The following is an 18,111-nucleotide window of genomic DNA, read 5'->3' on the forward strand; positions in this document are numbered from 1 at the left end:
CTGAAAACGATAAAATTATTCCCCACGATTTTAATCGATGAATATCACAAATACATAAACACTATTTACATATTAGCTATTAAACGTATAGCAAAAAGTTAAATTTTATACGTTGTGTCAGAGTAGAAAACTAGTGATTTTCGAACGACGAGTTTAAAAATTTCAAATGTCAAGGAAACCATATAGACCGTGAAAACGACAGAACTTTTCGATACATAATAATAATATGTCAACCGCAACTACCGATAATTGCGACTAGGTCTGGACGCAGAAGATATGAAATAACACCCGTAATTACAGCGAGTTTCAGTTCGCGTGGAAATGCTATGACCAATGGCAAATTGATGACACGAGGGGAAGTGCAATTTACTTTTTCCCTTGAAGAAAGCGATAGTTGGATCTACGCGTCGATTTTCATACTAAATTAGCGTTTATCGATCGCGATCAGGTGACTAGGTTGAAACAAAATTCGCTGCCCGATTAGAGTTACAGTTTGAACTCGTCAGTCAATTACCACAAGACACGCTACGATGATAGTAAGACGATTGTATTTTTCAGTGAGTTGTAACATACAAAGTTTCTAATAAATTGTCGGAGCGAGCGAGGTTAGGATTTGGTTCGAATGTTTAACGAGAAACGAATAAGGAAAGAGTACATTTAATTAGTGCATTTTATAAAATAAATAATTTATAATTATGCCTCGTAGTCGTCGAGTGAATCGAGTTATTTTTCCTAGTTTTATGAAAAATCAACTTTCGTGCAGGATTTTATAAAAAGTGAACAACGGAATACAGCTTTATTTTGAGAAATTTAAGTGAGAGAATAATAATTGAATTTGATAAAAACGAGTTATAATATGAACATACGTGTATATTACAACTCACTAGGGAAGATCTTCAACCAAAACGTTACAAAAGTGAAACTTTTTGGATCTGTAAAACGTCTACATGTAATATACAATTTTTTGTTGTTATTCAAATTCACTTTAAGGAGTCGAAATCAGAACTCAAAAACTGTTACGCCGCAGGTTTGAGGTCTTGAAACAGCTGTGAAAAACATTTATTCTGAATGATTGTTAGGAAAAACCTAAAGTTTTCACTGTATCGGTTTTACTGTATCAGATCCCATAGACGTAGGTTTTTGTTGAAAAACAGTTTATAATATAGGTTTATTATATTCAGTAATACAAGGTGTTCGGTCACCCATGGGGAAAATTGTAATGGGAGATTCTAGAGGCCAAAATAGGACGAAAATCAAGAATACCAATTTGTTGATGGAGGCTTCGTTAAAAAGTTATTAACGTTTAAAGTTTCGCCGGTACCTACTCGAATTTTTTTCTCGAAAATGAGTAGGATTTCGGGGGTATGCCTATTGACCAAAAAAGATTATAATTGACCCTTGCACCTAAAAATAATTTTTTTAGAACGATCTGAAATTTTTTAATTTTGTCAAAAAATTTCAAACCTACTCGAATTTTTTTCTAGGAAGTGAGTGGGATTTCGGGGGTGTGTGTAATGACCAAAAATGATTGTAATTGATCCACACAACCAAAAATAATTTTTCTAGAACGATTCGAAAATTTTGAATTTCGCCGAAAAATTTGGGTACCTATACATATATTAAACGAGTCTTATTTTGACCTCTAGAATCTCCCACTAAAATTTTTCCCAGGGTTGGCCCAATTCCCTGTACACTTATAAATTTAAAATGAGGCAACTAAGAATATAACAGTTAAATTCATATAATTTTTATTTGTTTATCTACGTATCTCTAATGGTTTGTAATCTTTCGAATGTCCAGGTTGATGGTTTTACCTTTTTACTACTATTTTTTTCTACTCGATATCGTTTAATTGATACGCTGTGCACGTTGCAGGTCGACACTGCGTCGATAAAAATTAAAGACCCGCTCGTGTTGACCGAACGGATTCTCTCGTTAGGCGGAAACTGGCCATCGCAACGCACTTATGTGTTGTTCAAGTTCACGGTTGTGTATTTCTGTTTGCTGATGGTGTTGCAATATTGGGAGCTGACTTACTCCGTGGGCGACCTCACCGCCACGGCGTTGATTTTGGAAGAAACTATCGTTACTACGACTATGTACTTTGGTTTTCTTCTGTTAGCCCAAAGTAGGAAACAATTAGAACAAGTGATCACAGTGATGAAGGAGGACATCGCTAGTGACGCGACATTCGAGAACGACGAGGAGAAGTATTTGTACTTTAGCTACAACATCATATCCCAACGCATTGGAAAATGCGTGGCTTTCTTGGCAACGTTTGTCTCTATACTGTTGTACCTGAATCCTGCGATACAGTTACTCTCTTCGTTTGTTCGAGGTATTATCTATGTATCCCTGTTTCATAATCGAACTTACATTTAATTTAGTCCTACGAAGTGTTTCTGTTTTACATTCGTTTTAAATTTCGTTATAAAATGGTGAAACTTTGAAGGAAAAATTTCAAGTAAATCGGATGAAAATTGACTATGTTATGAGCTGTGTTAATTACGCTATCGACTTGAAACAAGTTTTATTTTAAAAAATGTTTTCAAAGAATCTATTATAAATACAGTGTACGTGATTTAATTATTTAATAATTTTACTGATAGAATCTTGGAATTCCCTCCTTGCAGTAGTCATCGTATCGTTTTAAACACTTCGACTTAACATACATATTTAATGTTCTGAGAATCATGAATCCTAACCTGCCACGAGCTGAAATCCATCACGTTTAAAATGAATTCGTGTCATGAAATTACTGCACAAATAAGACGTTTAGAAAATCGTTTCGCCACAAATGTTTTTTACTTGGTATATTTTCACAGGTAATTTCAGTAATCCCTACGAGTTGCCTTATCGTAGTTACGTGATGTTTGACTATAGAAATCCCGAACTCTACACACTGGTGTACATTTTGCAATTCCCCATTATTTACGTACCAGTGTATCACGGAGGGGAAGTTGGCATGATAGTTAACATGGTGCTGCACCTGTGTGCCAAATTATCGGTATTGTCCCATCGTATTCGAAATATCCAACCGAAACACTTCAACGACGACATCAAAAAGGTGGTCATCGAGCATTTGAAGCTGACGAAGTATGTATACGGGTGTTCGCGTAAAATTCTCGTTTTCTTTTCAATTCTATTTACAGCTACAGTGGGTCACAAAGTAATTCGCTCGGTCGATAATATGCTGCAAAGATGAATGAAACAAATGACACAATGAAGGATTTCTTAAAACCTTTTTATTTGGATATACATCACATTCTTATAACAAACCATTACACTTATTCTCTTCACGAAATTATTCGTTCATTTTCTGTTAATTATTATTTCGAGCCTAAAAGTCTTTGATCTTTTCTAAACATCCTATACAGGGTGTTCGGCCACCACTGAGAAAAATTTTAATGGGAGATTCTGGAGGCAAAAATAAGACAAAAATTAAGACTATCAATTTCTTGACTGAGGCTTCGTTAAAAAGTTAATAATAAAATTAAATTAGAAAAATTGCAAACTGTTGGATTTATGGGGCTTCACAAATAACACACACGATAATTAACAGTTAACGGTAAATATGTGTTTATTTCTATTATTAGCCATGTAGGCACCGCGTCTTCTTCCTGCGACCATCGACAAAGAACTCCTTTGTTCTCGCGCCAACGGTCGCAGCCCTGGCAACCGATTCGCGCCGAAAGTTCCCGAGTTTACCCGAACTGCGCACGGAAGATGTGCAGTTGCATGGTGTTTTTCCATTCCAACAGAAACAACGCGTATTTCAGTAGCGAATATGTAGAACTTCTAACAATACTGAAAAAGTTGTTCCTTGACACCGTGAAATGAGAAATCCCCCCTAAAACTGGTCCAGTTTTCAAACGGCCGTAACTCCTACAAAAGTAAAGGTATCTCATTGAAATTTTTTTCTGACGACGAGCCCATGGATATCTACAAAAAAGTATTAGGCAACTTTTCTGTAGAGCGCGTAACAAAATGAAAAACAAATTTTTAAGAAAAATCGACAGGGGGTAGGTGCCTAAATTATTCGGCGAAAAAAAAAGAGTTCAAATCGTTCTGGAAAAATTATTTTCGGTTGCAGGGGTCAAGTACAATCATTTTTTATGAATAGACATATCCCCGAAATCCTATCCAGTTTCGAGAAAAAAATTGAGTAAGTGGACAAATTTTTCGACGAAATTAAAAAATTTCAAATCGTTCTGGAAAAATTATTTTCGGTTGTGGGGGTCAGTTACAGTCATTTTTGGTCATTAGACATACCCTCGAAATCCTACCCACTTTCGAGAAAAAAATTCAGTACGAACAAAACTTTAAACCTTAATAACTTTTTAACGAAGACTCCTTCAACAAATTAGTATTCTTGATTTTCGTCTTATTTTGGCCTCTGGGATCTCCCATTAAAATGTTTCCCAGGGCTGGCCGAACACCCTGTATACTGTAGCGTGTTGTGAAAAATTGTATGTCAGACATGGGGAGACGTTCGAAAAGAAATAATGTACGGTGACGCTGTAGATATTATATCTTTGGTAATGTGGCAGTGTGAGAGTTCGAGAAGAGTTTATATAGCAAAAGTCCTTTACAGGTTGTCAGATACATTAAACGACAGTTTTCATCTGATTCTTCTATTAGAACTCGTAGGCCGTAGCTTAAGAATGGGCATAACTTTGTACGCTGTCATGATCGTACGTAAATGAATTTCTTTAGCGCGTAAAGTGTCGAGAAAGTTTTGTCGTATAACTTCTTGGAGAAGTGTAAACTAGAAAAAGAAGTAATTACGAAAAATATTATAAAGTGTATAAATATATGCGACAAAGTTTTTTCAGCACGATAGATGTGAATCAACATAAAACAGCGACTGTGACGCACAAATGTATTCTCAAAATTCTTCTTTTTTAATCATAATTGTCCTTTATTTTTTTTTATTTTAAATTTGGATCTGAAATGGTCAATTTCCAAAAGTCGTCAAGTTTTTCGCTCGATAGAAACAAAAATATTTGAACAATTGTTTGAAAGTGTTATTGCCACGAACATTTTTAAAGATAACGTTTATCCCATATACAATGTGTCTTGCGAACTCTGCCCGCTTAAATATCTTAATTGTTGGATTTATGGGGCTACACAAATAACACACTGCAATTAAAAGTGAATGGTAAATACGAGTTTACTCCTATTATAAACCATGTACGCGCCGCGTGTTCTTCCTGCGACCATCGACGAAGAACTCCTTTGTTCTCGCGCCAACGCTCGCAGCAGTTGCAGCGACGGCAACCGATTCGCGCCGAAGGTGCCCGAGTTCACCCGAATAGCCCACCGAAGACGTACAGTTGTATGGTGTTTTTCCATTCCAACATTAATTATTTCAAACAATTCGAGAAAATGTTACTTATGGAAGTTGTAGGATTTAAGAAAGTACACAATGTAATAATTAAGCCCTACAACTTCTGTAAGTAACATTTCTTCGCATTGTTTGAAACAATCGAGATATTTAAGTGGACAGAGTTCGTGAGACGCATTGTATAAAATTCCTAGTTCGATCTCCACTATGTTGGAAATAAAAATGGTAGAAATTACCGTAGTTCTTTCGTTTATCTTCTTTTAAAAATATAACCTAACATTTTTTTGCATTTAATTATTTAATATATTATTTTCAGGGGATGTAATCTCCACTTCGAGCTATTATAAGGCTAAGATTTTGTTACAGAGGCAGTTTAAGTATATTTTAAAAATAATTTATTTCTCTATAGATTTTCTACTGTAAAAGATATAATTTTCAAAAGAAAAATTTAATTTTCCATCAATCAACGATATAACTTCACTTGAATTACTTTGATCTGCCCTATAGTGCCCGAATATTAATACTGTTACGAGTCATTGTAACATCTTGCAGACATTTGCGCGTCACTATACGGGTATTTGTTCATTCGAGTATTGATTAAATTTTTCAGAAAATCTCTGCAGAGCCGATGCTTGCCTACAATTTTTTAGGTCACACAGCTCTTGTGGTTTCTTATTTATTCTTGTATTCTTATATAGGCGAACAGGTAATGTACGAGGTGCGTATGCTGTAGCTCATGTTTCGTTACAATTTTTTTAGTAAAATAATCAATCCGTCAAATTGTTTCGTGCTGTGGAAGATTTATCACTTACATTTGTACAAAAAGCAATGTATATTTTTTTTGCTACTTTATTTGCACCGGTGGCCCGATAATAATGTAAAACGTAATTTATTCAGCCTCATTTGGGGGTTCCCCTACAGTCGTGAGTCGACCAGACTTTCACGTAAAGCGCCATCGTACGGCCACATGCGTAACACAGCTCCTTTAGACATTTTCCATACAGCAGTGCTTCGATAAAATATCAAAATCCAGATAATATTTGTCTTCGTTAAACAGGATTAAATGAAAAACGTATTTTCTATTATTTTATAGAATCGAGTTCTTTTTACATATAGTAACATTAAGTTGTTTCTCGTTCCAAACAGTTATTGTTTAGTTTACGTTTTATCGAAGCATGCTGTACTTACGAACGCAATTAATGCTACTTATGACACGTACATTACTAACACGATAACATGCTTTAGTCCCAGAAGGTTGGAGATGCATTTTACAATATCAACTGGCCAGAGGTAAATTGCAACGATAGAAAGGCATTATTGACGTGTATAGTGAATGGACAAAAAACGATGCACATCACGGCCGGAAGATTTTATGTATTCTCGTTGTTCGGTTTTACTGGTGTAAGTACAATTATTTACCGGTTCTAACGTAGAATAAACTTCTTCATATATTTAATTTATTGTTTATGATATACACACCTGTATCAGACAATTTTTATTGTACAAGTATCAGGTCTCATTTTAATTCATAAATTCAACGTATCTTTTGAGATATATTCACTTGTATTTGTACATAATAGTAGAAATTATATTACACTGGAGTATGAATTACAATCAGTGAAAAATAAAAACGATCATACAACTAGTATTATTCTTGCGCATATTGCAATCAATTAGTAATTTGTTTTCAATATACGTACAAAGATAATTATTTATGTTCGAAACAGATTATGAAAACTTCTATGGCGGGTTTCTCTATGCTACGAGCTGGGTTATAATAGTAACATGGAAAGCGTGCATCGCGATTAAAGAGATTTTCGACTGGAATAATGGCATAATGTGTTTTGCACGTTGTTACAGATGATGTAACACTTATTTAATACTACTTAACCATATACTTACCTCTACCGATACAGGAAAGTAATAACTCCTATTATACCGTTCAAGGTGATCAGAGTTAAAGATAAAAAAGATATTATTATCGTAAAATGAATCGCGCTGTTCGAGGCGACTTTCTAATGATTTTCAGTTATGTATTAAAAATTGAATTGTACGAAAAATAGGCGGAAATTATACGGCCTTAAAGACTTGAAATGCAGTGTGTTCTTTTCGTCCTCTTAATGTCGTACGATTCACTTCGAACTGCAAAGTTAAATTTCTGTACGATCGTATTCAATTCGTTGTAAGGATCGAACTTGTGGAAGAAACTATAGGTTTTGCACTCCTGTAATTTCATTTTCTGTCTCACTTCCTCTTGTGTTTATTTCTAACTCTGTTGGTAACGTCGCGAGTGACACGAAAATGGTAATGGGGCTCTAGAGCCCCAGAAAAATGGTTCGAAAAAATACATTGGGTGAAAGGTCTACTCGTATATACCTCGTCCGTGGTTATAGCTACAAAATACGTAGTATCAAAAAGCGCGATAAAAGAAATATATAAAAAATATTCGGTTCATAATACTGTCGACAATTTAAAAGACGTCGTGGACGAAAACACTGTACAATAATAATTCGTAACTTGAGCATCGCTCTGGGGTTGGTGTGGTTCAACTTTCGTACAGCGGGGGCGACACCAGCAGATATTTATACACAGCTACATCGTCGAGACTCCGAGTCCTCCGAACTCCGAGTCGCCTTTATCTTTCGCTGACGGCCGTAGTCGACAATCGAAGAAAAGGATAGCGAGTAAGAACGCGCGAGAACGAGTAAGAAAAAGCGAACAACAGTCGAAGAAAAGGACAGCGAGTGAGAGCGAACAAGACAGAATGAACGACGTTCGAAGAAAAGGACTCTGTATTATTTTTCACCTGTTCTATCTATTTAGAATCAGTGATGTAATGAAACTGCTAACGTTTGTGTCACTCGACGACAAATCGCTTTTTGGATACGCAATGGGCTGTTATCACTCTTTCCGGCACAAACCGCCGGTGGGTTGTAGCCAGAGTTATCGAAATTCTGGTCGGGGCGAACATGTTAAAGTCAACGACAACGTTCCTATATACAGGTCCGTCACGTGAAGCGAAGAGGGTTTATTGTTCTTGTTCGTGTTTCAAATTTTATTTTTTTGATTTTAAATTTCTGCAAGATCATTAAAATTTAACATTTTTTTCAATTTTTTAAAAAAATTCGAAAGGCTCTTTGTATGGCTAGGGCCTGGGGCAACTTGACTTATCTGTACTCCCCCGCTTATGGCGGGCCTGACCTACCTTCGTGCATGGAAGGCACTTCGGGTGCAATAAACAAGGGTTTTCCAACGATGAAAACTGAAACAACAACCAGGTCATTATTTTTTAAAGCGTCGAGCGAAAGGATATTTTATACCGTTTTGCGAACCGATTAAATATTTTTGAATTCGATCTACGTAATCGTGACAATGAACTGTGATAGTGAAGTGAAAGTGGTGGCCACGCGAAAAGCCACACTGACAATGGAGCAGAGAGTGAAGATCCTACATGAATTAGAGAGTGGATCGCCTGTTCGTGCAATAGCCGCTAGGTACAATGTTCGGCAACTTACCATTCGGCGCATACGAGCGAGTGCACCGGCCATTCGTCAATTCATGGACCAGGGGAATCAGTTCAAGAAGTGGAAAAGTATGAGGAAACCGACGCACGAGAAGCTGGAGGGACGTTTGTATTCGTGGTTTCTGGAGCAAAAGACGCTTGGCTATCCGCTAACGGATTTAATACTTTTGGAAAAGGCAGCTGAACTGAACGAGGAATTGTCGGCAGGCTCGACGTTTAAGACGAGCAGAGGTTGGTTAGCGAAATTCAAAAGGCGTCACAATATACGTTTAATGAACATAAATAGAGAAATAGCCGAGGAGGACGAAAACAGATTTAGCCTGGAGGGGAACAGATTTTGCCCGGAGGAGAACAGATTCAACCTGGAAGCGAACAGGTTCAGCCTGGAAACGAACAGATTCAATCTGGAAGAAAATAGATTCGGCCTGGAGGAAAACAGATTCAGCCTGGACGAGAACAGATTTAATCTGGCGGTGAACAGATTCAACCCGGAGGAGAACAAATTCAATCCGGAGGGGAACAGATTCAGCTCGGAGGAAAATAGATTCAGCTCGGACGAGAACAGGTACAGCCCGGACGAGAACAGATACAGTCCGGAGGAAAACAGGTTCAGTCCGAAGGAGAAGAAATTCAACCCGGAGGAGAACACGTTTTATTTGGAGGAGAACAAATTCAATTCGGAGGAAGACAGGCTCAGTCCGAAGGAGAACAAATTCAACCCGCAGGAAGTGAAGAGAGACCAAGAAACGGAAGGTAACGACGATGATTAATAAGTATTCTTGTAGCGAATGTAATAAAGTCTTATTGTTATCGTTATTATAAACAAAGGCGAAGAAGAGCAAGAGGACCGGAGGCAGCAAGGCAACCAGAGGGACGAAGATGAGAATCGCAGAGAAAGAATTAGGAAAGCTTTAGAAATTTTAGAGACTAATACCATAACAGAACCGCTATTCGTACATTCCTTCTTGAAAGGATTGAAACAATATTTTTTTCCGGAAAATCCATAAATATGTATTAGTAAAAATTTGTAAATTATATAACATTAAAAGAACTTTTAATGTGATTAAGAACCGGTGATATATTCTATATACTTTCCCAGCCACGCGACCGTCGTTTTATAATTTTACAAAAGTGACGAGATGCTGGATCAACGAAATCACAAGATGGTTATATAAAAATAAAACGTAACGTCGTTTATTGATTACAAATGTGTTACGCAGTATAGATGCACAATATTGGCAGTAGCACTTAAAATTATAGCGCGATTTCGATGTAATACAGTATTAAATTTCCGGAACTCACGTTGTATATGTGTATACGGATCGTCGGTATTGAAAAATATTTATCAATATGTACAGGCAGATACGATTTATATCTTTCGGTGAAAAATACTGTATATGAAATTCGCGCGGTTCGCTTAAACTACGTACAAAATTGGAAATTGCTTCGTTCTATTCAATATTACTATTGTTCCGTCGGCTATTATTTAATATCCCCCTGTTCAAGCAATTATTGCGATATCAGTATGTACAATAAAAATACATAATCCATGCGCACGATATGATTCGAAACTTGTCTCGACCGCTCGGTATAAAAAAGAAAATAATTTACTGAGCATTCTAAATGCATATACGTTGATAACGATAATAAGTATAGAATAACGTGTGACGATTGTCGAACACGTAGATTTTACGGGTATTCCGAATAGAAAACCTAAAAAACATTATGTCTACAATTTACGAAAAAGTAAAATACGCTATACAACATAAAATATAGCGTTTAAGAACCTCGATAAAAGATAAATGCACGAGTATCAGAGGGAGAAATGCAATTCTGTATTAAATTCAAATTGGACATTACTTCGACTGCTATAGAAATGATCGCAGAACCCGAAAAATAGGTAGACAGTATCTAGATTCGGTGGTCGACCCCGTAGCACCAAAAGATCTATTTATCCCAAGAATAAAAAATTCCGATCGTCTATAGTTGCATCGTGACTATCGTTTGTCCCCGACAGGATAATTCTTTGTGCCTCGACAATATTATCTCAGACTATTGTGCATTAGAAATGTAGTAAACTTGTAAAAGCAGTAAGGCCTGAAAACGGTGATGCGTGATATTTTTTTATTTATACTTCTTAGACCTATTCTTCTTTTCTTTCGTATCAGTATTTGGCACCTATTACATTCGTGTTAGTATTATTTATGTAATTTACAAAGTTTCTGAAACCGAGTATTAGTGTTAGTAATCCTAAAAAAAACAATACATAAATAATACCAACAACACTGTGACATGTACAATACAAATTCGAAGGAAAAGAACAATATCTTTGTAAAGTATAAATAAACAATATTTATCCTATCTTTTCATAAACTATACAAAAAGAATACGGGTTTCGTGTATAGAATGTCCATTGTGTATGCGTTTTTTATCACGTGTCAAGTGGTAAAACCAGGCTCTCATAAGTCTGGATTCGAAATGATCCAGGCACCGGTTTCGCAGCGTCGTTATTCCCGCGAGTTGCATCGACGTTTAGAATTTGAGACCCGCGATGGCCTAACTGCGACGACTATTGTCAGTAAAATTCGGAATCTGAACTGTGTTGCGAGTCACCACTTCTGCCGTTTAAATACACTTCCGACGTTTGTTGGATCGAGGGCGAGTGTTGCGCCGCTTCCCAGTGTTGACCTGTCGACCGTAACAGAATCAATTTGTCAGAAACAACGTTGATCAACGGATTCGAATGAATACCACCGAACGTACCATGCGCAGCAAGGATGGTGGCCAAACAACGCGCCACGGCGCGATTCGGCGCACAAGCCAATGCAGGAGTAAGACCTTCGACGTCAACGACCACAACGCTTGCCCCTAATTGCAATAAACGACGCGTAACCTGCAAACACGAGTCTCGGTAACTTGACATATCATTTTGTAGATACGCAATAACAGGAATAGGCAAAATATATTTTAGAAAGTATTCGAGCGAACACCACCTCAAAACTAAATACATGTATTTAATATTCTAGTTGCATTTAAGTTATAAAATTATTGAAACGTGCATGTATGTACCCCCTGCTCTGTTCTCTTTAATGTTGCATATAAGTGATAATTGACAATCAAATATCATCTCGCTAGCAGTACCGTACCAAAAATTTACAGTTCAGAAAACAAAAGTATAATAATTTCTCAAGCGAGCACTTACTTTAACGAGTCCATTTCTTGCCGCCAAATGTAACGGAGTCCTTTGTTGTTTATTGGTCATATTGATAACAGATAGGCGCTGTTGCTGCGACTGCGGTGTGTTCTCCCCGTTTGTATTAGCAGCGTCGATCCAATTTAACAGCAACGAAGCAGCAGCAGAGTGTCGTCTTTGGCAAGCCAAGTGCAGTGCTGTGTTCTTGTTGCAATCGACGGCACTCACGTCGGCTTCACCCTCGAGCAATAATTCTATCGTCATCGGATTGTAATAAATATGAACAAATATCGGCACGGAAGAACAGGAAATTTTGTATTAACCAAAAATTACCGATAACGTCACATTTGCCTGCAACAGCGGCGCAAAGAAGAGGCGTTCGACCCGAGTAGTCCGGAGTCTCGAGTCCAGCTAATTCCGGACCAACTGATTTTAAAATTAATCTCGCGCACTCGAGAGTGCCTGCACTGGCAGCAACGTGTAAAGGTAGTCGATCGCCAGGATTATCCCTTAGAGCAGCAACTGTTTTCCCTCCAAATTTCGTTATTAATAACTTCAAACAATCCACCGATCCCTGGTACACGGCACAGTGTACAGCAGAAAATGGATTACCTACATGCAACAAAAATAACGTCAGGTTCGGGAAACTAAATTCATTTTAAAGACGTGAAATATTTACCCTCTAACGAATCGACTACATTTTGTTTCAGAAGATATTCCACGCAATTGGAGTTCCCATTGTAACAAGCCCAATGAAGAACACTGCAATTTTGATCATCTTTTAGAGTGGCAGCTTCAGGGTCAGCTTTAACGAGTGCGGCTAATGCTTTCACTCTACAAAAAAGTAAAATGTAAATGGAAAGGGATTATAGAATGTATCATGCAAGTACTCGAACGGTCGTGTTTGAAACTGTTAACAAGTGAAATACAGGGTGTTCAACAATACCTGGGAAAAATTTTAATGGGGGATTCTGGAGGCCAAAATAAGACGAAAATCAAGAATACCAATTTGTCGATGGAGGCTTAGTTAAAAAGTTATTAACGTTTAAAGTCACGCCTGTAGAACGGCGATCTGCGTGCGCGCAACAATGGAACTTTAAACGCTAATAACTTTTTAACGAAACCTCCATCGACAAATTGGTATTCTTGATTTTCGTCTTATTTTGGCCTCTAGAATCCCCCATTAAAATTTTTCCCAGGTATTGTCGAACTTATATTGACTTAAGTCTTCGAATACTGTAAATAATGTTAAAATTGTATAAACGATATTAAAACATAATTCAAATATATGCAGTATTTATGAAAGACTTCCAACTGATGTTTTATAAGAGTCACTAAAATATTTAAACGCGTAGAAGTCAATGGTACTAACAACGTCCCATGAGACTTCACCTGTCAACAGTTCGAAACACGACCAATAGAAAGTTTTCGTGAACTACCGTAAATTTGTCTTTTAATCGAAGAGAAAGAACGAACCTTCCACATGCAGCAGCTAAATGCAACGGCGTTTTACCATTTGTGTCTTGAACCGCTACTTGCGCGCCGTGCGACAATAGCAACTTTACTAGCTGCTGGTCGTGTTCGCTGAACACTGCTCGGAACAATGGTGTGTGTTTGTTTACGTCTGGTAAGTTACAATCAGCTTTGTATTTCAACAGCGAAATAACGCACTCTGTATTACTGTTCGCCACCGCCAATGTTAAAGCAGTGCGTTGTTTCGCATCGTAACAGTCAACGACACTCGGGTCTTCCGTGTTCTCCAGCAGAAGTATCAGACAAACAATGTAACCTGTTGCGGCTGCGCAGTGTACCGGAGTGCGTCTCGCGATAGAGTCCTAAATATAAATTAACGATCAGTGACAACGTAACGATCACCCGCGAGCCAAAAAATATCTTTTAGATCATACTTGAACAGATACGAACGCTCCGTGTCTTAATAATAACTCGACACACTGTCGATGGCCTTTGCAAGAAGCTAGATGTAAGGGCGTTTTACCGGTATCTTCTTTAATGTTGGTATTAGGAAACAATGGTAACAATAAGCTCAATATCTCGCTGTGCCCGTAGTATGCCTAGAAATATAGATAAATAAGTATATTCTCGATAACGAACAATGTTAAAATATTAATTTTTTAAATCGTACCGCAAGATGTAGAGGTGTTAGCGTTGGCGCTGGTGGTTCTTGTTTCTCTGTACAATTGCTGGATGCCTGCAAGTTCATTTGCGGACATGCTTCCAACAAGGCTTTCAAAGCTGGTTGATTTCCTCCGGCTACTGCATAATGAATTGCGGTAAAACCGCGTTTATCGCGTAAACGAGGATCTGCTCTGTGTTTCAGTAAATACTGCACGCATCTGAACGCACAATGAAAATTACAATTTTTAAATTATAATTTTGGTTGATGAGTTACACGCGTGAATAGTCGAACACTTACTGAGCACCAGAATCCGTAGGATTCGAGGCTGCTGCTAAATGCAAAGGGGTGGCGCCATCTACGTCTTGCGCGTTCGAATCACTCCCAAATCCAACTAAAGTGAAAACACAAAGATAATGGCCCTGGCTGGCGGCATAATGAAGCGCCAGTCTATTGTCGTTATCGGTCAATCGAAAATTAGCACCGCTGGACAGCAACAGATCCAAACAGTCCACGGATCCTTTAAACGCAGCTAAATGCAACGGTGTTCTACCACCGACATCTCTTGTATCTATACGCCGGCTATCGACTTGTAACAATTTCCTACAAACCTGCGGATGTTATTATTTAAAAAGTTATTGTTACATCTAAAAACGATATTAACCCTCTATAACTCCGCACAACTCTGAAATAACACACACCTGTTGCCTACATTTTTAAAGTCTGATTTTATTCTACTATAAATGAGTATAAATAGTGGTTTTAAAATAGTAGAATAACCTACAAATGATATGTTCACACAGTCGATTTATAGTTTTTCACATAAAAATGGGTACAGTTGGAAGTTCGTCTTTATTAAAATTTACCTTTCAATTTATGTATTATTCAGTGATGTAGCTAGAAGCAGACCCTCATGTTCGAGGGATCCTGTCCTTATTACAAACATAATATTGTGATTTTTGAGTGTACAGACTACTTTGAAATCTACCAAACAATTCGTCGCTTCTAAGATGAGGTAATTACTTTGGGCCAAATAATACAGATTTTCGTCACGAGATCTCAGTCGTCATTTAATAGAAAATTTAATAGAAAAGATTAACTTACCATAAATTTTAGTATGCAATCCTCAGAATCGCTGCTTACGCCACTGATCATATTACTGTTTATCAATGGGCAACTGTGCAATTTTGTTCAGAGACCAAATGCAATTTGGGTTATAGAGGGTTCACGTGTTTGGATACTTTACCTCGATATGGCCTGCCAGACAACTCAAATGCAACGGCGTACGTAGCTCAACGTTGCGAGCCGCCGGAGATGCGCCGTATTCCAGCAAAGTTGTCGTTAAACACTCGTGGCCGAACCTGAGCGAAATTTAAAACTGGAATAAACACCAGGAAATAAACAACGAACAGAAATAATGTTTACTGTTCTATTTTACCAAGCAGCTATGTGCAGAGCAGTGTTTCTGATTTTGTCCTTGGTGTCCGGTGATGCTCCGGCGTCCAATAAACTTTTCGACCGAGTAAATCTTCCGTGAATCGCGGTCATATGCAGAGGCGTGTGCCCATCTTTCGATTGAACATTTATCTTTGAACCAGCGTGCAAAAGTACTTCCAAACAATTAACGCCGTGAGAGCTAGCAGCGGCAACGTGTAGCGAACTTTGTCGCCGATAGTTTACGGCCTCTGATAAAGCGATCATTGGTTAACTTAATTAGGGAACATTGATTTTGATAAATTTTTAAATCGTCTTACCAATGTTCACACCGTTAGCAATTAATTCTTTAACCGCGTCCGCGTGGCCGTTCAAACACGCAATATGCATCGGTGTATTTCCAAATTCATTTCTTGCCTCGATGTTTGCACCGGCATTAATTAATATATGCATACATTCAACGTTACCGGAAGCTGCGGCTGCATGTAACGGAGTGTACAAATCTCGATCCTTGATATAAAAATTTACATATAAATAACACTTCATAATTCATCATCATGAAAAAATGTTTCAGGAAAAGTTATATTACTTTAACGTTTACGTCTGCTCCGTGTGCTATAAGAGTTTTCACGATACTGTCGTGTCCCATGTACGCTGCAAAATGCAAAGCCCTACGATTCTTTCTATCGTAAGCATTCACTATGCAGCCGACTCGAATCAAATACTCTGTCATTTCAAGATGTCCGTTGTAGGCTGCGTGATGCAAACTTGTCCTACCGTTCCTGAAAAATTGTACGCATTTGTTAATAGAGATCCAAATAAATCTGTTAGAGACTGTTAAAGACACAAACCTATCCGCTACATTGACGTTTCTTAAATGTGGTATTATCAGTTCTGCGCATTGTACAGCATTATTCGCTGCTGCTACGTGCAAAGGAGTTTGCCAATTACGGTCCCCAATATTGACGTTTGCTTTATAGTGCAATAAAATATTCACAACGTTATGGTTTCCTAAGGAACAGGCTCTGTGCAACGGAGTTAGCCATGTCTTGTCTTTAGCGCTTACTACAGCTCCATGCAACAGAAGCATTTCTACGATTGTTGCATCTCCCATAAATGCGGCTGCATGGAGGAGAGAACGCTGTTCTATATCTTGCCAATTTGCATCCTCTCGTCTTGATAATAGCGCTAGAACTTCGTTTGCGTCCCCGTAAAATATTGCTCGCAATAAGGGGGACTATAAAAATAGTGAACGGTATTTTGTAATTACAAGTATCAAATTTTTTTCCATACAATTTTTGTGTATATATGTAACGCAACGAAAAGAAATATTAACCCCTCGACTGGAAAAAGCACAATGAATGGTAAAAGTAAAAATAAAATTGTCAACCGTTACTCGACATTGTTTTCTCAAAACTAGTTATTGTAACATTTCTATATACCTAACATATCGCCATCATGATCTTGCGATCTGATCCTAATAAATTTTTCTTAACACTTTATCGACCTGTAGCCTATTAATCAGCTTTTCGATTGCCAATTTTTATCTACCGATAGCCTATTAATAGGTTTTCGGTTGTCGACGGTTTTCGTCCGATGGGATTTACTGTTAAATTTGTTAGTTATACAACTAAACCGATCCTTACTGTGTGGCAACCTCAATCACTACTGGTAGATAAAGTGTTAACGCAACAACGTATTTCTATTGCATGGGAAAACTAAATGGAACTAGAAAACTAAAGAATCTAGAACATATGGTCATGATATTGTTTATCTCTTATATTACGTATCCCCTGAAGTATAAACATGTATATTTATAAATCGCCTTGTACAGAGTATTTGTAAATAGTTTAATTTTCTCAGTCAAAGGGTTAACGAATATTAAACAAAGATTGTGCAAAAACATCATAAAATGACTAATTGTAAACATTATCATAATATATGATGCTGCAATTCATTTATATCAACATACATTTTCGAAACTTTGGATCGCGTAATAATTAATTTTACAGAAATGAAACGTAAACAAGACTGTTATACTACAGAAAATAAATAAGAAATCGGATGATTGACACACGAGTCTAACCTCCGGCTTCGTAGTTTCATCAAAGCATTTGAAGATTGATTAGAGGAAATGTATTCGTTCGAAGAAATAAAATAACATACCCCATCATGCAGTATCTGCACGTTCATGATTAACCAGTTCCTCAATTTATACAAATACGGTAGTATTTATAAAAAACACAGTTACAGGATAGTAAAAAACTGACATAGTAGTGTGTGAGTCATGCTTAAACACGTACGGCCGGGTACGTTACTTTCATTTTATAGTTGACAATTTCTTAAAAAATTTGTCATTTGTTTCAGACGAACAACGGCACCGTTCAAGTGAAAATAACTATTAAAGTATGCATAATAATCCTATCTTCAAATACAAACAGGAATGGCTATCTCCCTATGGTGCACTCCATCTTTGTTTC

At 37.4% G+C, this 18,111-nt stretch overlaps 3 protein-coding genes across 5 annotated transcripts; 2 read left to right on the plus strand and 1 right to left on the minus strand.

The window, feature by feature from the left end:
* The first annotated feature begins 406 nt into the window (after positions 1-406).
* LOC122404758 lies at positions 407-7,181 on the plus strand. The gene is made up of 5 exons (XM_043408981.1): positions 407-536; positions 1,876-2,338; positions 2,826-3,169; positions 6,593-6,748; positions 7,075-7,181. Exons 1-5 carry the CDS (start codon positions 531-533, stop codon positions 7,123-7,125), a joined length of 1,020 nt encoding a protein of 339 aa, XP_043264916.1. The 5' UTR covers positions 407-530; the 3' UTR covers positions 7,126-7,181.
* Positions 7,182-8,012: 831 nt separating this feature from the next.
* On the plus strand, positions 8,013-9,853 carry LOC122404760 (golgin subfamily A member 6-like protein 7; the record flags this gene model as incomplete). The annotated part of the gene is made up of 2 exons (XM_043408982.1): positions 8,013-9,623; positions 9,699-9,853. Coding segments are annotated over exons 1-2 (1,059 nt in total), but the record flags the coding sequence as incomplete, so codon positions are not given.
* Positions 9,854-10,068: 215 nt separating this feature from the next.
* Positions 10,069-17,970, minus strand: LOC122404508 (serine/threonine-protein phosphatase 6 regulatory ankyrin repeat subunit A-like). Of its 3 annotated transcripts, none has more exons than XM_043408525.1 (15): positions 17,798-17,970; positions 16,483-16,868; positions 16,233-16,413; positions 15,952-16,141; positions 15,636-15,882; positions 15,444-15,558; positions 14,498-14,808; positions 14,207-14,417; positions 13,971-14,135; positions 13,540-13,898; positions 12,743-12,897; positions 12,397-12,675; positions 12,073-12,317; positions 11,634-11,763; positions 10,069-11,558 (listed from the first exon to the last, which is right to left on the minus strand). In XM_043408525.1, the coding sequence occupies exons 1-15, from the start codon at positions 17,822-17,824 to the stop codon at positions 11,446-11,448; spliced, it is 3,114 nt and encodes a 1,037-aa protein (XP_043264460.1). In that variant the 5' UTR covers positions 17,825-17,970; the 3' UTR covers positions 10,069-11,445. The 3 variants fall into 3 exon arrangements, with proteins under 3 accessions (XP_043264460.1, XP_043264461.1, XP_043264459.1); XM_043408526.1 differs by having other exon boundaries at positions 12,743-12,825; positions 16,221-16,413; XM_043408524.1 differs by having other exon boundaries at positions 16,221-16,413.
* Between the last annotated feature and the right edge of the window lie 141 nt (positions 17,971-18,111).

This window comes from Colletes gigas, unplaced genomic scaffold (assembly GCF_013123115.1).
Source record: "Colletes gigas isolate AHSC1104 unplaced genomic scaffold, ASM1312311v1 Colletes_gigas_Sc00003, whole genome shotgun sequence".
In the NCBI taxonomy this organism is placed as follows: domain Eukaryota; kingdom Metazoa; phylum Arthropoda; class Insecta; order Hymenoptera; family Colletidae; genus Colletes; species Colletes gigas.